The sequence below is a fragment of the Capra hircus genome, chromosome 8, assembly GCF_001704415.2.
Source record: "Capra hircus breed San Clemente chromosome 8, ASM170441v1, whole genome shotgun sequence".
Classification (NCBI taxonomy): Eukaryota; Metazoa; Chordata; class Mammalia; order Artiodactyla; family Bovidae; genus Capra; species Capra hircus.
In genome coordinates this window covers 72,555,041-72,577,792 of record NC_030815.1, presented here as the reverse complement: position 1 = coordinate 72,577,792, position 22,752 = coordinate 72,555,041, and the positions used below count along the sequence as shown (strand labels likewise).

Genomic DNA, 22,752 nt, shown 5'->3' with positions numbered 1-22,752 from the left:
ATTTTTTACTTTCCTAGTCGGTGGATAGCTTTTACTTGTAATGGGATCTGAACTTTAGAAAGAATTAAGTTAAACACTAATATAATCTAGTGCCCATAAAGTTTAATAGACATACTTCTCAACTTTCTCCATAGAATGCTTCCATTCGAAGTATAGTGCCTAGGTTATCAAAATGGTTAATCACAGTGACATGAAAACTTGAAGTCCATACTAGGAAGTATAACACACATGAAACAGATAGCCATTGTAAGCATAAACATTTTATAAATGCTTGGCCTCTCTGAGGACTGGAGTAATAAGCTTAGTAAATAACAGAACTCATATCCATGACATACAAGCTTTCCAATGTCACCTTTTCTCAACAGTGTTGATAGATAATGAAAGCTATGTATGTAGTCTGTTTGAATCTCACAAACTTAAAATCTTTTCCAGGTGTATCACATTTAAAAAATTGTATCCCATTTTAAAATCTGATATTCTCATTGGTTTATATAAAAGATATCAAGTATTATGTCTACAATCTTACTTGTGAGTTATTTGTTAGTATACTCAAGAGAGTCAGCTAAAGCAATTTTGTTGAAAACAAATGCCACAATTACCTTTCAAACGAAAAACAAGTATATTGGCCCAACTTAAAGGAAATTTTCAAATATTCAGTACTGTAAGATTCTTGCCAGTAATTTCAGTGCTGTTTTCTCTCATCGATGGCCCTTTGGTGGTCTCATTTAAAAAACATTGTCCATTACCAGATTACTTGTCAATTGCTAAAATAATTCTTATTTGTAAATCTAGTATCTAGAGCTATGGAAACTGTAAGTTACAACTTTTTTCTCATTGCATAAAAGGTGTTCATTGTAACAAGTCTGGAGTACAAAAAGTCTCACAAGATAAGTGAACCTTAATTCTACTATCCAAAAATGGCCACTTTCCATAGTTACATGAGCTCTATGAACATTACTTCAGAATTGCATTTCTGCTGTGTGCTTTGTTTTTTACCTAATGTCAGTGGAAAAGACTTAAATATAATTGACTCACACAAAAAGATGCATCCTCATTCAGCACTGTGAAAGCAATGAAAATTTCATCTGACATTCAGGAAACATTTATCAGAGTCCTATTATGAACCAGATACTTACTGTGACTCTTAAGAGGATCCTTCTTTTTAAACTGGCTGCTCTTTTTTTTTGTGGGTGTCAAGAGATGTGGGTTGTACAGGGAGGTACTTCTTCAACAATTACAGGGGCTTGTTGGTTACCTAAATTCACAGAACAAGTAATGACTTTTACAAACTAAAAAATTTTTCTTAAAACTTTACAGCCTAGATAGGAAGTCAGGTTAGAAAATATTTGGTCAAATGATAAGTTGTATTCAGTACTATGTTAGGCCTTATTTAAGTCATAAAGGCAAACTCAATTTGTGTCTACAGTGTGCTCATTAGTAGTTCTACAGCCTACAAAAAAACACCTGTTGTATTTTGATTGCCCTGAAATTGCCAAACTGTATCATGTGTAGCTTTTTTTAACCTTATTTTTACCTTATAATGAAATTTTACTTCAGTGGGAGATGAAAGATGGCAACTACTACACCTTCTGAACAAAAAAAAAATAAACAGGATTTAAGTTGGACTCTACCACTTTGTTATCGTGGGTTGCTGTGACATGGTCAAGCCTAACAATTAATATAGCTGGTTCTTTGTTCTCCATTTTATTCTGCTCTTTGAAACAGTGGTATTCAAAGAACTTCCGTGATGAAGGAAAACTTCCGTATCTGTGCTGTTCAATATGGTAACCACCAGCCAATGTGGCTACTGATCACTTGAAATATGGCTGATGTAACTAATGAACTGACTTTTATTGTAATTAGTTGTGATAAAATTAAATAGCTTCTGGAGAAGGAAATGGCAACCCACTGTAGTATCTTTGCCTGGGAAACAACATGGAAAAGAAAAGGTTATTATGCCTGATTATTTTCTTTATTATGGTAAGGTGGAAATACAACATCGCAAAATGTATAAGATGCAGCAAAAGCAGTTCTAAGAGAGAAGTTAGTAGTGATAAATGCTTACATTAAAAAAAGTGAGATCTTTAATAACTAACTTTAAAAAATTTTAATAGCCTCTCTTAGCTAGTTACTTCCAAGTTTGACAGCATGGCTTTCAGACGTGATAGGTGCCCTTTATTTTCATGAGGAAACAGCTGACCCACAGAAAAAATCAAGTCAATCATATGGAAACAATTTAATTTGTAGTTTTGAAAAAAAAAAAAGTCTTATGGTATGCTCTACTATTTAAATTCAGGAGCATAATATAGAGAGATACATTAAATTTTATCTTTTTATGTTGCTTGAGGGAGAGAAGTAAAAAGAAATGGGGTGGAGAAAGTTCATCTTAGGGCAAGGAGGGGATAATGTCAGGCAAAACAAAGCTATGTGAAGACACACAATAAGCAGAGAGCCAAGAGACCAAGCAGAGCAAATTCAGAACAACTTTTACAGCTTGGGAACTGCTAGGGGAGAGTAAGAAAATCCTTTCCATCATCAGCATTCTTGTTATAGTTGCTGTTATACTAAGAATTTTCTAGATCTTTCTCCTTCTCTGGAACTTTGTGTCTGCAATGACAGAATTACAGGCTCTGCTGCAAAGGTGAAAAATGATATGAAACAGAAGGGACACATTTTCTTCAGGATACAATCATTTATGGCATGTCTGCAGTGTACATTCTTTCTCTAGAAAGAATGAAGGGATGGAGCCAAAGCAAAAACACCCAGTTGTGAATGGGACTGGTGATGGAAGCAGGGTTCAATGCTGTAAAAACCAGTATTGCATAGGAACCAGGAATGTTAGGTCCATGAATCAAGGCAAATTGGAAGTGGTCAAACAGGAGATGACAAGAGTGAACATCGACATTTTGGGAATCAGTGAACTAAGATGGACTGGAATGGGTGAATTTAACTCAGGTGACCATTGTATCTACTACTGTGTGCAGGAATCCCTTAGAAGAAATGGAGTAGCCATCATAGTCAACAAGAGAGTCCAGAATGCAGTGCTTGGATGCAGTCTCAAAAACGACAGAATGATCTCTCTCCGTTTCCAAGGCAAAGCATTCAATATCACAGTAATCCAAGTCTATGCCCCGACCAGTAATGCTGAAGAAGCTGAACAGTTCTACGAAGACCTACAAGACCTTCTAGAACTAACACCCCAAAAAGATGTCCTTTTCATTATAGGGGACTGGAATGCAAAAGTAGGAAGTCAAGAAACATCTGGAGTAACAGGCAGATTTGGCCTTGGAGTACAGAATGAAGCAGGGCAAAGGCTAATAAGAGTTCTGCCAAGAGAACACACTGGTCATAGCAAACAGCCTCTTCCAACAACACAAGAGAAGATTCTACACATGGACATCACCAGATGGTTGACACTGAAATCAGATTGATTATATTCTTTGCAGCCAAAGATGGAGAAGCTCTATACAGTCAGCAAAAACAAGACCAGGAGCTGACTGTGGCTCAGATCATGAACTCCTTATTGCCAAATTCAGACTTCAATTGAAGAAAGTGGAGAAAACCGCTAGACCATTCAGGTATGACCTAAATCAAATCCCTTATCCCTAATCAAATCCCTAAATCAAATACAGTGGAAGTGAGAAATAGATTTAAGGGACTGGATCTGATAGAGTGCCTGATGAACTATGGATGGAGGTTCGTGACATTGTACAGGAGACAGGAATCAAGACCATCCCCAAGGAAAAAAAAATGCAAAAAAGCAAAATGGCTGTCTGAGAAGGCCTTACAAATAACTGTAAAAAGAAGGGAAGCGAAAAGCAAAGGAGAAAAGGAAAGATACACCCATTTGAATGCAGAGTTCCAAAGAACAGCAAGGAGAGATAAGAAAGCCTTCCTCAGTGATCAATGCAAAGAAATAGAGGAAAACAGAAGAATGGGAAAGACTAGAGATCTCAAGAAAATTAGAGATACCAAGGGGAACATTTCATGCAAAGATGGGCATAATAAAGGATGGAAATGGTATGGACCTAACAGAAGCAGAAGATATTAAGAAGAGGTGGCAAGAATACACAGAAGAACTATATACAAAGATCTTCATGACCCAGATAATCACGATGGTGTGATCACTCACACTCACCTATAGCCAGACATCCTGGCACGTGAAGTCAAGTGGGCCTGAGGAAGCATCACTATGAACAAAGCTAGTGGAGGTGATGGAATTCCAGTTGAGCTTTTTCAAATCCTGAAAGATGATGCTGTGAAAGTGCTGCACTCAATATGCCAGCAAATTTGGAAAACTCAGCAGTGGCCATAGGACTGGAAAAGGTCAGTTTTCATTCCAATCCCAAAGAAAGGCAATGCCAAAGAATGCTCAAACTACCGCACAATTGCACTCATCTCTGTGAAGGCTGAGTACTGAAGAATTGATGCTTTTGAACTGTGGTGTTGAAGACTCTTGAGAGTCCCGTGGACTGCAAGGAGATCAGCCCTGGGATTTCTTTGGAAGGAATGATGCGAAAGCTGAAACTCCAGTACTTTGGCCACCTCATGCAAATTGACTCATTGGAAAAGACTCTGATGCTGGGAGGGATTGGAGGGCAGGAGGGAAAGGGGATGACAGAGGATGAGATGGCTGGATGGCATCACTGACTCGATGGACATGAGTTTGAGTGAACTTCGGGAGTTGGTGATGGACAGGGAGGCCTGGCGTGCTGCGATTCATGGGATCACAAAGAGTCAGACACGACTGAGCAACTGAACTGAACACAAGCTAGTAAAGTAATGCTCAAAATTCTCCAAGCCAGGCTTCAGCAATACGTGAACCGTGACCTTCCAGATGTTCAGGCTGGTTTTAGAAAAGGCAGAGGAACCAGAGATCAAATTGCCAACATCCGCTAGATCATCGAAAAAGGAAGAGAGTCCCAGAAAAACATCTATTTCTGCTTTATTGGCTATGCCAAGGCCTTTGACTGTGTGGATCACAGTAAACTGTGGAAAATTCTGAAAGAGATGGAAATACCAGAACACCTGACCTGCCTCTTGAGAAATCTGTATGCAGGTCAGGAAGCAACAGTTAGAACTGGACATGGAACAACAGACTGGTTCCAAATAGAAAAAGGAGTACGTCAAGGCTGTATATTGTCACCCTGCTTATTTAACTTCTATGCAGAGTACCTCATGAAAAACGCTGGGCTGGTAGAAGCACAAGCTGGAATCAAGATTGCTGGGAAAAATATAAATAACCTCAAATATGCAGATGACACCACCCTTATGGCACAAAGTAAAGAGGAACTAAAGAGCATCTTGATGAAAGTGAAAGAGGAGAGTGAGAAAGTTGACTTAAAGCTCAACATTCAGAAAACGAAGATCATGGCATCCGGTCTCATCACTTTGTGGCAAAGAGATGGGGAAACAGTGGAAACAGTGGCTGACTTTATTTTTCTGGGCTCCAAAATCACTGCACATGGTGACTGCAGCCATGAAATTAAAAGATACTTCTTGGAAGAAAAGTTATGACCAACCTAGACAGCGTATTAAAAAGCAGAGACATTACTTTGCCAACAAAGTTCTGTCTAGTCAAGACTATGGTTTTTCCAGTGGTCATGTGTGGATGTGAGAATTGGACTATAAAGAAAGCTGAGTGCCAAATAATTGATGCTTTTGAACTGTGGTGTTGGAGAAGACTCTTGAGAGTCCCTTGTGAGGGACTGCTAGGAGATCAGTTCTGGGTGTTCATTGGAAGGACTGATGCTGAAGCTGAAACTCCAATACTTTGGCCACCTTATGTGAAGAGCTGACTCACTGGAAATGACCCTGATGCTGGGAAAGATTGAGGACAGGAGGAGAAGGGAATGACAGAGGTTGAGATGGTTGGATGGCATCACTGTCTTGATGGACATGGTTTGGGTGAACTCTGGGAGTTGGTGATGGACAGGGAGTCCTGGCGTCCTGCATGGTTCATTGGATCGCAGAGTCGGATGCGACTGAACTGAACTGCAGTGTACAAAAGACTATGCCAAGTGCTTTGTGTGATTATTTTCTTTATTGTGGTAAAATATACATAACATCAAAGTACCATTTGAGCCATTTTGAGAACACATTTCATCAGCATTAAGTATATTCACAGTGTATATAACCTGACCACTTTTTATTTCCAAGAGTTTTGCATCATCCCAAACAGGATCTATGTACCCATTTAGCAGTAACTCTTCATTCCCCCTTCTGCTCAGGTCATCTTTGTTTTTTTACTTTCTATCTCTATGAATTTGCCTGTTCTAAGTACCTCAAATAAGTGGAATCATGTGATATTTGTCCTTCTTTTTTTTGGTCTGGTTTATTTCTCTTAGGGTAATGTGTGCAAAATTCATCTATGTTGTAGCATGTATCAGATTATATTCCTTTTTATAGCTGAATGATATTCCATTGTATGAAAATACCACGTTTTGGTTATCCTTGTGTTTATGAGCTCTTGGATTATACATTATTTTTATAATCCACCTAGTTCCCTTTAAACTCTGTTTGCCTACAGCCCTTCCCTAAGTGCCCCAACTTGCAACACTTCTCATAGGTTATGGTCCAAAATAAAAGAGCTGGATTCTCTGTACTGTGCTGTTGAGAGATTGGGCACTCCTATATCGGCAGGCAAGCCCCTCCCCCTCGATTATTCATTTACCTCACGAAAAATTCAGTCTACTTTACTCCAGTGACCAGTGAACAAATGACCAGCTCTGGTTCGCATTTCACATGACACCTGTATCGAATATTTTATGGGAAGTCCATTTCAGGTCATGCTTCAGGTTCAGCTCCTCACCTACTAATTTTCAGAGATCTGATAGTGGTACAACTGTACAACAAAGCCACTGGAAGCAAATAGTAAGAGTTAGGACCAGAGCCAAGAATTCACTCCATGTGAATAGTCAGCCTCTTACATGAGCAGCTGCATGTATGTTGCACAAGTATCAGACTGCCTGGTTTAAAGGAGAATGGAGCAATTCATTGTAACCCAGCCCTGTGCTGTATTTAGCCCAAATCTGGGTTTTATAAAATAATACCGTTATTGAAGTTAGGTGAAGTGGAAAGTTGTTAACTGTTGAAGATACTTGATATGATAAATGTTTTAATAAGCAGTAAGTTGGTTGTTTTTTTTTAATCATTCCTTTAACAAGTCATGTAGAAGCAACAACATAAAGATTTAATAGGTCCCAGGCCCTTGGCAAAGCTCTGATCATGCATTAATTCACTTCATTCTCCTGACGACCTTCTAATGCAAGTGCACTATTCATTTCTCCTTAAAGCCACAAAAGCATGAAGAGGTCAATTTTTTTTGACAGCTAGGAAATGGCAGAATCTAAATTCAAGTGTGGTCTCTTTTAGATCAGAACTGGAGCACTGTTTAACGTACAATAAGATTGTATCAGTAGTTTGGTTTTAGTTAGAGCTGATTTCTCTAGTTTCAGATTTCAGCAGTATTGTGACACTGAGTAAATATTTGAGCCATCAAAAGAGAGACACTGTTAACACATTATTGATCAGGGGAATTTTGCAGAAACTAACACCTGTGGCAGACTTCCCAGGTGGAGTGCCTGTCAATGCAGGGTACACGAGTTTGATCCCTGGGTTGGGAAGATCACCTGGAAAAGGAAACGGCAGCCCATCCAGTATTCTTGCCTGGGAAATCTCATGGACAGAGGAGCTTGGCTGGCTACAGTCCACGGAATCGCAAAGAGTTGGATATGACTGAGCATGTGCGCAGATGCAAACACGTTACTTGTGGCGTTAATACATCTCAGGTCAATAATGTGTTAAGGATCTCTCAAAATCTTTTTATGTGATAATCTGATTTTTTTAAAAAATCTTGTTTATAGTGTGCTGGTTTGTAATTTGGAAGTGATGAAATTGATTATGTAAGTTGTTCAAATTAATCTGGTGTGTTTACAGGTGGTCGCTGTATATGGAACTTTATCTGATTTGCTTTCTGTGGCCAGCAATAAACTCGGCATAAAAGCCACCAGTGTGTATAATGGGAAAGGTGGACTGATTGATGATATTGCTTTGATCAGGTAACCTTCACCTTTTTATTAGTTGTCTACAGTGTACCCTCAGCTTATTGGTGCTATACTGTCTCCCTTAAGTGGTAGTTAATCCCTATTAAGAATACAGGATTTTGGCAAATGATTGACTGGAATTTACTGTTTGGAATTTAAATAGTTTGGACTTAGGGTGCATTGATCAGCTAGAAAACTGAGTACATTCCAGTATACTCATAGTCTTTATGCAGAGTCCATATGTGCTTGTGAGGACCTCTGTATTTAATTGCTCTCCTTTATGTGGCACTGCTTATTGTTCAATTCATTTCCTAAGAGCGCTTTTGACTTTTATAAGCATCATGGAGAGCTACTCTGGGGAAAACTTACCAGAAGTAAGATAGAATGTTAACTATAGTTAACTTACCCATGATCCACCATGGTAGCGGTTTTGTTTGGTTTGTTTTGGGGCTGTGTTTTTTAAGTATGCCAGGCATATTTTAAAACCAGTGTCCAGTTCACCGCATTCCATCGTCATGGGATCATAGACTTTCGGAGCAGGAGTGGGCTTAAAGGAGATGGAATGGGAGCAGATACTAAGTACTGACACTGTGCTAGCTATGTTGTATTTGCTTTGCCCATGTTACCTCATTTAACTGGCAAAGGCATGAGCTTTTTAAAGTTGATCTTGTGAAGATGATGCTCTAAATTATGGTAGTAGTCAAAATTTAATTTTCATTTAAACCCATCTTAGAATAACATTTCAGTGTAAGACACTGCCGTTAAACACTTCTGGCCCCTTTGTTTTATGCATGAGGAAACGAAACACCTGAAAAGTAGAATGACTTACCCAGGTCATATGGTTTAATAGTTGACTCTGGTTAATGAGAGGAAAACACATTTTTGTATTACCCTTAAAAAATTAACTGGCATGGTGAACAAGCAGAAAGGTTATAAGCTGAAAAGATACAGATTTAAAATCCAAATAAATTGGGAGAATTTCTTAGTTTTTAAGTATTTATCTCCCAGCTTTGTTTTCTTTGGATGATCACATTGTTGAATGATTTATATCAACCTTAATTTCTCCTGAAGAAACACACTCTGCTTCCAAGGAAAGTTTTGTGTTCCTGTGATGTGTTATTTAGAAATATAATTTATACTTTAGAATTAAAAATTTCTACAACATAGGTTGTAATTGAAGAAGGTCGTAACTGAAACCTTGTGAACTATAGAATACATACTGTTTAGAACTCAAATTGAGTTCTGCCAGAGGGGAAGGAGGTTCGGATTAAGAGGTATAAACTTCCAAACAAAATAAGTCACAGGCATGTAATTTGCACCACAAAGAATACAGTCAGTAATATTGTAATAATTTTGTATGGTGACAGATGGTTACTTATTGTGGAGTAGCCATCAGATGGTAGACTTATTGTAGAGATAATTTCATATGTTTCATTGTCAAATCACTGTATTGTACTCTTGAAACTAACATCATATTGTATGTCAACTATACTTCAATTTAAAAAGTTTCAATTAAAAAGGATAAATAGCATTCATTTATATTGTATCATATCTACCTGTTTGATAATTTGTGGTTCACAGTATAAGCTCTGATAATTTATTTATACTAATGGTGAAGTGGGGCAGGGGAGGAGGATAAATACCTAAACACTATATTTAGGTAAATATAGTGGATGAGTGTTTATAGATGTGTTACTTCCAATTATATTCTTCCAAGATATAATATGAAAATTTATTTTCATTACCAAAGCAAAGAACAGCTGATGATGTGGGAGAAAACCCTAATAATTTATTTAGGGTTACAGAAATAAAGTGATAAAAGAAGAGTTGGCTATAGTTTTAATCATATCCTTTGAGCATAATAGTATATTTTTCAATTGATGAGAAAGCTGAATTCACATAACTTGTATAGTGGGTTTGTTTGTTTTAATTTCCATTTCAAAAGTACTTTCATGTGCAGAATCTTCTTTGAATTTAAATCCAGAAACAGTTAAGTCAGAGGGTTAAGCGCTTTTGAATTTTATGAACGTCACAGAGACCTACTTTGGTGAAAGCTTGCTAACTAAGTAAATCAAGTTAACTCATCAGTCATCCACCACAATAGTGGCTTTTGGTTTGTTTCTTTGGTTTTGTTTTTTTTAAATAACCAAGGCAGATTTATCCCTTTAAATAAATGTCTAGTGAACATTATTTCATTCTCATCAGATCATAGAATTTAGGAGCAGGAAGAGGCTTAAGTAACCTGGGTTTAAACAGAAAGCACTAGAAACTTGGTCAACTTCTTTACATCATAGATAGCAAAACCTATCTTCTGTAATATTCTCTATAATGTAGCCCCTCTAGTCAACAGAAAATTAATGTGATTTCTGGATTTTGATGGTGGCTTTTTAAATTTTTGATTTCCCCAGGGATGATGATGTTTTGTTTGTGTGTGAAGGAGAACCATTTATTGGTAAGTGACTCCCTTAAAAGCCAATTTTGTCTGCCAAATAGAGATGAAATTTCGGATATTTGACCTGGCTTTACTAAGCCAAACATTAAAAAGTATCTTGTGGCAGTATTCAGCTCTTCATAGCTCTTTTGATTCTGCATTGGGGTTGGGGGAGTGTGAAAGTAAATTTCTAACTTGTATTAGATGATCATATTTTAGTATGGATACCTCATCTTTTTTGTGTTTTTAAAATGCTCTAGATGTGCACGTATCCATTAATTATGACACAATAAGGTACTTTTGATTTTAGAACTCTGTTTTTTTGAAATTTTCTCTGATAGTAATCACCAAATCTCTCTGCTATGTTACATATTTTTAAGCATGTATGGGTTGCAGAGGGCTTCCCTGGTGGCTCAGTGGTGAAGAATCCGCCTGCCAGTACAGGAGACACAGGTTCGATGCCTGGGTCGGGAAGATCCCCTGGAGAAGGAAGTGGCAACCCACTCCAGTATTCTTGTCTGGGAAATCCCACTGACAGAGGAGCATGGTTGGCTACTGTTTTTGGAGTTAGAATTGGACACGACTGAGCAACTAAACAACAGATTGCTGGCAAAAGTAATGTTTGACAACCATTCACAACAGAAAAATCAGTCAAAGATGCCCAGTATCAACCACACACACTCATGCACATATATACATACTACCCTTTAATTTTGAAGAAAGCAGGTACAGTGTATATCCCAAAAGAAAGAGCCTGAGGCTTAAATAAGGTAAATATTCTTTAATGAGTATTTAACATAGTTTCAGACAATCAGACTATGAATATTTAAGTATTTTTTAAGCCTTCTCAATATTTGTATTTGTTGAGTGGAGGTAGTTCTTAGAATCATCGTATGGTAGCTTAGAAGTAAGTGCATATTCTCTGTCTTTGCCTTAGGACTGTGAACAAAAAATTTTTCTCATCTTTTTTTTTAACCTGTTAACAGAGTGGCAGGCAGTAGTCACTTAATTGATTCATTCCATACAAATAAACAATAAAAAGTGATTTAGTGTTTTTTGTTTAATCATTCCGAGCTTTCAGAGTTAAAAATATTGGATATGTTTTCATCCTCTGCATTCATTGATACCTAGATTATTTTACTTTTGACCAGTGGAAATCCCTTGAAGTCTTCCTCTTTTTTATACAAATCTGTTAGTCTTTTACAGATTCCTTACTGTCTGGAATAGCAAAATGTTCATCTGATACGTCTCTTGTCCTAAACCCAGATCAGTTTTTTGTTATTGGAAACCTTCATATCTTTTAGTGGAAATGTCATTTCAAAACACAACCTGGGTACTAGGGAGGCTCATTGTTCCTGAGTTCATCATCATTACTAGGTTTTATGGTGAACAAAATTTGAAATACATAGCTAGTGGATAAGATTCATATGTAATAAATGTTATAGAAAGCTTTATATCATATATAACATAGATAAAATAACTCATGTCTGACTCTTTGCGACCCCATGGACTGTCCTTGGAATTCTGCAGGCAAGAATACTGCAGTGGGTAGCTGTTCCCTTCTCCAGAGGATCTTCCCAATGCAGGGATTGAACCCAGGTCTCCCACGTTGCAGGTGGATTCTTTACCAGCTGAGCCACCAGGAAAGCATGGGTTCATACTTTGGTTTGTAATTAAGGATTATAAGATTTTGTTTTGCATCGAGAATATATTTTGCAAACTTTTACACTGATACCAAAGCCAGGCAAAGACACTACAAGAAAATTGCAAATATCCTTTATGAATATCGACATTAAAATCCTGAGCAAAATATGAGCAAACCAAAGAATTATATTGAAAGGGTTATACTCTAATGACCAAGTGGGATTTATTCCTGGAATTTGAGAATGGGTCAACAGACAAAAAGAATCAATGTAATATGTCACCTTAGTAGAATGAAGGAAAACCCCAAAATATCTCCACTGATGTAATAAAAGATTTTGACAAAATTCATATCTTTTCACAATAAAAACACTTAGCAAACTAGAAATAGAAGGAAGCTTACTATGATAAAGGCCATATATGAAAAACCCACAGCTACCAACATATGCAGTGGTGAAAGACAAAGCTTTTCCACTAGAATTAGGAACAATGCCCACTTTTGCAACTTCACAGTGATAATATATTAGAGGTTCTAGCCAAAGCAAACAGGCAAAAAGTAAAATTATCTCTATTCTCAGACAACATGATCTTGTATTTAGATAAACCCTAAACACACATGAGGTTAGAGCTAATAAATGAATTCAGCAAAGTTCCAAGAGTGAAAATCAGCACATAAAAATCAGTTGCATTTCTATATACTAGCAATGAACAATCCAAAAATATACTTAAACAGTTCAGTTTACAATAGCATAAAAATAAAATGCTTAGGAATGAATGTAACCCCTGTCAAAATCTAAATGATGATGAAGCTTTGAAACTAGGGAGAGGTGGTGGTTGCACAGCATTGGGAATGCACTAAATGCCACCTGATGGTGCACTTAAAATGGTTAATCGTATTTCGTCTGGGCGATATTCCAACTTGTGTCTTCTTATTTCTTCCAAGCATTTTACTTTTAGAATATTTCAGTAAACACTCATCACCTAGACCCTACTCATTAGCAGTCTACTGTTCTATTCTTTATTGCATAATGATCCTTGTTTCTACCAGTCCATTTTATTTTTTGATGCATTTCAAAGAGATTGTCAATATTAATACACTTCACCCCTGAACATTTCAGTTACATATCATCAACTAGAACTCAATATGTTTTACATATTTTTGAGTTAAACTTGCATAAATTGCATAAATTTTAAGTGTATCTTACTGAGTGTTGACACATGCACCCATCTGTGTAACCCAAACCCCTATCAAGGTATAGAATGTTACAATCATCCTAGATTTCCCTCAGTCTCTTTCTTAGTCCCACCCCTACCCCACCAGAGACAACTACTAATTTTGTCCCTGCTGCTGCTTAGTTGCTTCAGTCGTGTCCAACTCTGTGCGATCCCAGAGACGGCAGCCTACCAGGCTCCCCCGTCCCTGGGAGAATTTTGTCCCTACCATACAATAATTTTTTTCCTATTATATAAACATTCATATAGTTGGAATCACAGAACATTTATTCTTTTGTATAAGGCTTCTGTCATTCAACATGATGTCTTAAGAACTGATTCTTTTCAATTCAGTTCAGTCGCTCAGTCGTGTCCGACTCTTTGCAGCCCTATGGACTGCAGCATGCCAGGCTTCCCTATCCATCACCAACTCCCAGAGCCTACTCAAACTCATGTCCATTGTGTCGGCGATGCCATCTAACCATCTCATCCTCTGTCGTCCCCTTCTCCTGCCTTCAGTCTTTTCCAGCATCAGGGTCTTTTCCAGAGAGTCGATTCTTCACATCAGGTGGCCAAAGCATTGGAGTTTCAGCTTTAGCATCTATCCTTCCAATGAATATATAGGACTGATTTCCTTTAGGATTGACTGGTTGGATCTCCTTGCAGTCCAAGGGACTGTCAAGAGTCTTCTCCAACACCACAGTTCAAAAGTATCAATTCTTTGGCACTCAGCTTTCTTTATAGTCCAGCTGTCACATCCATACATGACTACTGGAAAAACCATAGCCTTGATTAGATGGACCTTTGTTGGCAAAGTAATGTCTCTGCTTTTTAGTATGCTATCTAGGTTGGTCATAGCTTTTCTTCCAAGGAGCAGGTGTCTTTTAATTTCTTGGCTGCAATCACCATCTGCAGTGATTTTGGAGCCCAAAAAATAGTCAGCCACTGTTTCCACTTTTCCCCCATCTATTTGCCATGAAGTGATGGGACTGGATGCCGTGATCTTAGTTTTCTGAATGTTGAGCTTTAAGCCAACTTTTTCACTCTCCTCTTTCACTTTCACCAAGAGGCTCTTTAGTAGTTCTTCCTTTTTGCCATAAGGGTGGTGTCATCTGTGTATCTGAGGTTATTCATATTTCTCCTGGCAATCTTGATTCCAGCTTGTGCTTCATCTAGCCTAGCATTTCACATGATGTACTCTACATATAAGTGAAATAAGCAGGGTAACATATGTAGCCTTGACATACTCCTTTCCTGATTTGGAACCAGTGTGTTGTTTCATGTCCAGTTCTAACTGTTGCCTCTTGACGTGCATACAGATTTCTCAGGAGGCAGGTCAGGAGGTCTGGTATTCACATCTCTTGAACAATTTTCCACAGTTTGTTGTGATCCACACAAAGGCTTTGGCATAGTCAATAAAGCAGAAGTAGGTGTTTTTCTGAAACTCTCCTGCTTTTTCGATGATCCAACAGATGTTGGCAGTTTGATCTCTGGTTCCTCTGCCTTTTCTAAATCTAGCTTGAACGTCTGGAAGTTTTCAGTTCACATACTGTTGAAGCCTGGCTTGGAGAATTTTAAGCATTACTTTGCTAGTGTGTGAGATTAGTATAGTTGTGTGGTACTTTGAGCATTCTTTGATATTGCCTTTCTTTGGGATTGGAATGAAAACTGACCTTTTCCAGTCCTGTGGCCACTGCTGAGTTTTCCAAATTTGCTGGCATTTTGAGTGCAGCACTTTGACAGCATCATCTTTTAGGATTTGAAATAGCTCAACTGGAATTCCATCACCTCCACTAGCTTTGTTCATAGTGATGCTTCCTAAGGCCCACCTGACTTTGTGTTCCAGGATGTCTGGCTCTAGGTGAGTGATCACACCATCATGGTTATATGGGTCATGAAGATCTTTTTATATAGTTCTTCTGTGTATTGCCACATCTTCTTAATATCTTCTGCTTTTGTTAGGTCCATACCATTTCTGTCCTTTATTGTGCTCATCTTTACATGAAATGTTCCCTTGGTATCTCTAATTTTCTTGAAGAGGTCTCTAGTCTTTTCCCATTCTATTGTTTTCCTCTATTTCTTTGCATTGATGGCTGAGGAAGGCTTTCTTATCTCTCCTTGCTGTTCTTTGGAACTCTGCATTCAAATGGATATGTCCTTTCTTTTCTCCTTTGCCTTTTGCTTCTCTTCTCTTCTCAGCTTTTTGTAAGGCCTCATCAAAGAAAAACAACACCCAGTTGTAGATGTGACAGATGTTGGAAATAAAGTGTGATGCTGTAAAGAGCAATATTGCATAGAAACCTGGAATGTTAGGTCATTGAATCAAGGCAAATTGGAAGTGATCAAACAGGAGATGGCAAGAGTGAACATCGACATTTTGGGAATCAGTGAACTAAAATGGCCTGGAATGGGTGAATTTAACTCAGGTGACCATTATATCTACCACTGTGGGCAAGAATCCCTTAGAAGAAATGGAGTAGCCATCATAGTCAACAAAAGAGTCTGAAATGCAGTACTTGGATGCAATCTCAAAAGCAACAGAATGATCTCTGTTCGTTTCCGAGGCAAGCCATTCAATATCACGGTAATCCAGGTCTGTGCCCCGACTAGTAGTGCTGAAGAAGCTGAAGTTGAACAGTTCTATGAAAACCTACAAGAACTTCTAGAACTAACACCCAAGAAAGATGTCCTCTTCATTATAGGGGACTGGAATGCAAAAGTAGAAAGTCAAGAGCTACCTGAAATAACAGGTAAATTTGGCCTTGGAGTACAAAATGAAGCAGGTCAAAGGCTAACAGAGTTTTGCCACGAGAACACCCTAGTCATAGCAAACACCCTCTTCCAAACAACACAAGAGAAGACTCTACACATGGACATCAGCAGATGGTCAGTACCGAAGTCAGATTGATTATATTCTTGGCAGCAAAGATGGAGAAGCTGTATGCAGTTAGCAAAAACAAGACCAGGAGCTTACTGTGGCTCAGATTATGAATTCCTTATTGTCAAACTCAGACTTAAATTGAAGAAAATAGGGAAAACCACTAGACCATTCAGGTATGATCTAAATCAAATCCCTTAGGGTTATACAGTGGAAGTGACAAATAGATGAAAGGGATTAGATCTGTTAGAAGAGCTGAAGAGCTATGGATGGAGTCTCATGACATTATACAGGAGGCAGTGATCAAGACCATCCCCAAGATTTCTCTTTCAGACCTCCAGTTTTTTAATTCAGGCCTAAGAGAATGCTCCCAGTCCTATTATCCCCCCTCCAAAAAAAAAAAAAAAAATCAAATCTATATGTACTGAAATTGAGTATAGAATTGTAAGGTTTTTATTTAACATTTTCTTTTATCTGTGTCTGCTTTCTTGCATATCAGTAATCCTGGTTTCCAGGGACACATACAATGTCAAGAAATTACTGTTTTCCTTCATCCTACACAAAATACACATAAAAGTTTCAGTAACAATCCCAATACTTTGTATATGACTACTAAAGACAGTTAAGCATTTTTAATATGCCTGTTCCTTTATTTAAAAGTGTATTTATCCATTGTCAAATATGCTATAAACATAGGCATACATACACACACACTGTTGTATACTATACTCTTTCCCTAAATTGATGCCTCAAGAGGCCGTCTGAAATTTGTTGTCCAGTAGATTCTTCGTAAAGAACTTGTGAAAACTGTGTTCTCTGGGTTTCTTGCATGTGGCCTTTATACCTGAAAATCAGTTTGGCTAGTCATAAAATCATGTCAGATGATTTCATGACAAAATTGCTACTTTAATGGTAAATTTTTTATTGTATAGCAGTTATACCTCAATTAAGTTGTTTAAAAAAATCTTTAGGTTGTGATTTTTCTTTACCTTAAATATGTTACTCCATTTTTTTTCTAGCATAGAGTACTGGTGTTAAAAAAAAAAACAACCTGATTTCTTGTAACTGATTATTTTTCCTAGTTCCCCTGAAGGATGATTCTCTTTCTTTAAAGTACAGTAACTTTAGTAGACTATTTCTGGATGTTCTGAGTTGTTCTGGGTTGATTCTTTCAGATATGTGGTGGGCCCTTTCAATACGTAGTTTCACTTTTTTTAATTTCAGAAAAGTTTTCTTGAACTTTATGTGTTTGTTTTGTCACCGTGATTTGATTTTCTCCTTCCAGGATATCTATTGTATGTGTATTGGATCTTTTATACTTGTCTTCAGTTGATGTATTTAGAATCTTTTTAAAATTATAGTTATTTTTTAAAATTGATTAATGATTGCTTTACATTACTGCTTTCATTTCTGCCATATATCAACATGAATTAGCCATAGGTATACAGATGTCCCCTCTCTCTTGAAACTCCCTCCGTCTAACCCTCTAGGTTGTTACAGAGCCCGGTTTGAGTTCCCTGAGTCCTACAGCAAATTTCCATTGGCTGTCTATTTTACATATAGTAGTTTGTACGCTTCCATGCTGTTCTCTCCATTTATCTCACCCTCTCCTTCCTCTCCCTGGCCCTTGTCCATATGTCTGTTCTCTGTGTGTGTCTCCATTGCTGCCCTGTGAGTAGGTTTGTCAGTACTACCTTTCTAGATTCCATACATATGCATTAACGTGGTGTTTGTGTTTTACTTACTTCACACTATATAATAGGCTCTAGTTTCATTCATCTCATAGGAATTGACTCATGCATTCCTTTTTATGACTGAGTAGTATTCCAAATGGCAACCCACTCCAGTATTCTTGCCTGGAGAATCCCAGGGACAGGGTAGCCTAGTGGGCTGCCGTCTATGCGGTCGCACAGAGTTGGACACGACTGAAGCGACTTAGCAGCAGCAGTAGCAACAGCAGCAGTATTCCATTACATATATGTACCACAGCTTTTTTATCCATTCATCTGTTGATGGACATCTGGGTTGCTTCCATGTCCTAGCTATTATAAATAACGCTGCAATGAACATTGGGATGCATGTCTTTTTCAGGTTTGGTTTCCTCAGGGTATATGCCTAGAAATGATATTGCTGGGTCATATGGTGGTTTTATTTCTAGTTTTCTAAGGAATCTCCATCCTGTCTTCCATAGTGGCTGTATTAGTTTACATTCCCACTAGCAGTGCAAGAGGGTTCCCTTTTCCCCATACTTTCTCCAGCACTTGATGTTTGTGGATTTTTTGATGATAGCCATTCTGACTAGTGAGGTGATACTCATTGTAGTTTTGACTTGCATTTCACTAATAATGAGAGGTGTTGAGCATCTTTTCATGTGTTTATTTGCATCTGTATGTGGTCTTTAGAGAAATGTCTGTTTAGGTCTCTTGTCCACTTTTTGACTAGATTGTTTGTTTTTCTGGTATGAGTTGTTTGTATATTTTGGAAATTAATCCTCTGTTGGTTGTTTCATTTGCTATTATTTTCTCCCATTCTGTGGTTTATCTTTTCACCTTGTTTATACTTTCCTTTGATGTGCAAAAGCTTTTAAGTTTAATTAGGTCCCATTTGTTTTATTTTTGTTTTTATTTCCATTGTTCTTGGAGGTGGGTCATAGAGGATCTTGCTATGATTTATGTCGTATTCTGCTTATGTTCTCTGCTAAGAGTTTGATAGTCTGTGGTCTTATTTAGGTTTTACTCCATTTTTGAGTCTATCTTTGCATATGGCGTGAGAAAGTGTTCTGATTTTGTTCTTTCACGCATAGTTGTCCAGTTCTCCCAGCACTGCTTATTCAAGAGGCTATCTTTTCCCCATTGTATATTCTTGCCTCCTTTGTGAAAGATAAGATGGCCGTAGGTGTGTGGGTTTATCTCTGGGCTTTGTATATTATTCCATTGGTCTGTACTCTGTGCCAGTACCATGCTGTCTTGATGACTGTATGTTTGTATTATAGTCTGAAATCAGGTAAGTTGATTCCTCTAGCTCTACTCTACTTTCTCAAGATTGCTTTGACTACTTGGGGTCTTTTGTGTTTCTATACAAATTGTGAAATTTTTTTGCTCTAATTCTGTGAAAAGTGCCATTGGTAATTTGATGGGGGTTGCATTGTATCTATATATTACATTTGATAGTATAGTCATTTTCACAGTATTGATTCCTCCAGCCCAGGAGCATGGAATATCTCTCCATCTGTTTGTGTTGTCTGTGATTTCTTTCATGAGTGTCTTGTAGTTTTCTGTACACAGCTCTTTTGCCTCCTTAGGTAAGTTGAAATCTAGTAAATATGTTTCATCTCTTCCTTCATTTCTTTTTGATTTTTAAAGTTTCCCCTTTCATCTTTTACCTCCTTTCAGGCATTATCTGTGGTGTTCTTTCACTCCTGTGTTTCTTGTAATCTTCATTACTGAAATGATTTTTCTTTTTACTTCTAATTCTGAGTTCTCTTGTTCCATTTCTTCATTTTTGGTTCTGGTTTATATTATTTACCTCTTTTACCATATTTGAAATATTATAGTTTACCTATTTTATGGGTATTTCTGCCACATCTTTATTATCTATAGAGATGTAGTCTTCCTTTTTAAAAATAATTTTGTATGGGAGTTTCTGTTCCTCATTTTTTACATGAAATTCATTTTCCTTTACTGGAGAAGGACAGGCTAACTTAGGAAAGTTTTCCTAATTTCATGGCTTTAGGTTTGCCTTTTTCTGTTTAATGTGAAGTATTGACAAATATGGGGATTACCTTCTTATGTATTCTGGTTCTGGTGGACCTTGTTGACTTTTATTATCTTTTTTTAAAATTTATTTTTAATTAAAGGATAATTGCTTTTACAATATTGGTTTCATTTCTGCCATACATCAACATGAATTAGCCATAGGTATATATATATATGTGCCCTCCCTCTGGAAACTCCCTCCCTCCTCCCACCCTTTCACACCCCTCTAGGTTGCTGCAGAGCTTAGGTTTGCGTTCCTGAGTCATATAGCAAATTTCCATTGGCTGCCTATTTTATGTATGGTCGTGTATGTGTTTCCCTGCTGCTGTCGCCGTTTGCCTCGCCCTCTCCTTCCTCCCCTCTGCCTGTGTCCGTAAGTCTGTTCTCTGTGTCTGCATCTCCATTGCTGCCCTGCAAATAGGTTCATCAGGACCATCTTTCTAGATTCCACATATATGTGTGTTAATATGTGATATTTGTTTTTCTCTTTCTGACCTACTTCACTCTGTATAATAGACTCTAGGTTCATCTACCTCATAATACTGAGGTATTCAATGTGTTCCTTTTCCCAACAACTTACCCTCTCAGTGTGGGGCTTGTTTCCTAGGTGGGAGTTTTGAGAGTTCATTTTCAGCCCCTTCAGATTTTACTGCACACTACTTGAATCACCTGCAGTTAAGAGTGAGCAGACCCCTCCACTTCCGGGTGGTTGTTCTCAAGTAGATTTGCTGAGTTTTGAAGTGAGTCTTTACGGGTTACTTTGGAATTCTTAGGATCATTACGTACCCTGCTGTTGCTGTCAAAGAAGCTGATGCCATAGCTGCTGTCCTAGCTGTCAGTGCTGGTGGAATACCTTATACTTAGTTTTATTTTTGATGCTGTCTATGGGTACAGGGCTTGCTGTCCTGGTAGCTCTGCCATGCTTTCTATGTGTGTTTTTGGTTTAAAAAATTATGGTATTGCCATCTTCTCCAAATCACCAAATTAATGCCTCCCCAAATTAATGTTTATTTTTTCTACCTGTCATCTCTAGATCCTCAGACAGATTCTAAACTGCCTGAAGGGCTGTCAGGATCTCACACAGACTGGCTCACATTAAATGTTGGAGGGCGGTACTTTACAACCACACGGTAGGTGCACATGCACGTGTGTGTCAGCGTGGTACTATATGCTGTCTGTCCTTTCCTTCAGAGTACTGATTTCCTTAGAAGATATTCCAGTGCTGCTTAAATATACTGTGTGATTTGAAACCAATTTTTAGAAAGATTTTTTTTAAGAGTAGAAAAATGGCTCATAAGTCATTCCAGAGAAGGCACAAAAAGCATGAATTTAGCATTTTTAGAATGTGTTTTTAAAATATTGAGCAATATACTTGTAACACAAGTAAGAAAATTAACAACATTGAAATTTTAAGACACAACTGCTTATATTAAAGGGATAAAAACAGCCTACTTTAGAGCATGAAAATTGTGATATAGTTACGTGCTAGAGGGATAGATTAGCATTGAAATTAAAGTCAACTAAATCGATGTTTAAATCAAAGGAAGTGCCAGATTAGAAGAGATTTTGATAAATGGCAACTTACTGCACATTTTTGTCTCCCAGCATCACTCCTCCCAGGTTATAGCATGCATCTTTTTGAGAGAGCAGCTGAGATCAAGTATACTCTTGACTTAAATATGTTTGTTTATAAAGACAAATGGAGAAATCCATTTTTTTCCCTGAATTCTTAGGAGCACTTTAGTGAATAAAGAACCCGACAGTATGCTGGCCCACATGTTTAAGGACAAAGGTGAGTGCAGTCCATAATTTTCCCATTTTGCGTCTAGCTGTGTTGACTTGATAAACTCCTGTCCTTCTGTACTTTTTAATGGTATTGGTAATAATCTGTACAAGAGTAAAAGCATACTGGTATGCCACACAGTTTCCTTCCTATAAATTTCTGACTTTATTTTTTGCTTATGGGGGGGCTATTTTCATTTTGTTGGCCCCACAGGTGTCTGGGGAAATAAACAAGATCATAGAGGAGCTTTCTTAATTGACCGAAGTCCTGAGTACTTTGAACCCATTTTGAACTATTTGCGTCACGGACAGCTCATTGTCAACGATGGGATTAATTTATTGGGTGAGTTTTCAATGTAATTCCTTATATTTTTGTAAGTTTTGGATTTATACTTTCTTTTTAACTAGCTTAGTGTAATGTATTTTCATCAAGTAAAATTATCTTTTTCATTTTTAAAACTAAATGCTTTTATGTGTGTATGAATATATATTGTTACAGAGGTATAGCCACAGGTAAATGGCTTTTCACGTATGTATATAACCCATGAATTCCAGTTTGGGATTCTAAATAGACTTGGAATTTATCAGTAAGCACTCTAAAGGATTTTATTGTTCTTTTAAAATCTTATTTGTTTCCTTTCTAAGCTGTTCTGTATTTGTTTTTGGCTGCGCTGGGTCTTGTTGCTTTGTGCAGGCTGTCTCTGGTTGCAGTGAGCAGGGGCTCCTCTTTGTGGCAGTGTATGGGCTTCTCGCTGCGATGGCTTCTCTTACGTGGAGCACAGGTTCTAGGAGCCCTGGCTTCAGTAGCTGGGGCACTTGGGTTTAGTTGCTTCATGGCACATGAAGTCTTCCTGGACCAGGGATCAAACCCGTGTCCCCTGCATTGGCAGACAGATTACCCACGTTGCCACCATGGAAGTGCCTGTTCTTTTTAAAAATTGCATTATCAGTGTGACTTGGATTTGGGTTATGGACCTTCCCATTATATTGAGAAGTAAGGTCAAGAGA

The 22,752-nt window shown here is 37.8% G+C and overlaps 1 protein-coding gene across 1 annotated transcript in view; it reads left to right on the top strand.

The window, feature by feature from the left end:
* The window catches only part of KCTD9 (potassium channel tetramerization domain containing 9), an 83,428-nt gene that overhangs the window by 4,841 nt on the left and 55,835 nt on the right, over nucleotides 1-22,752 (top strand). Inside the window, exons 2-6 of the mRNA XM_018052345.1 lie at nucleotides 7,939-8,060; nucleotides 10,454-10,497; nucleotides 20,996-21,092; nucleotides 21,696-21,754; nucleotides 21,959-22,087. Coding sequence (XP_017907834.1) covers nucleotides 7,939-8,060; nucleotides 10,454-10,497; nucleotides 20,996-21,092; nucleotides 21,696-21,754; nucleotides 21,959-22,087 — 451 coding nt within the window. The remainder of the gene's footprint in view (nucleotides 1-7,938; nucleotides 8,061-10,453; nucleotides 10,498-20,995; nucleotides 21,093-21,695; nucleotides 21,755-21,958; nucleotides 22,088-22,752) is intronic.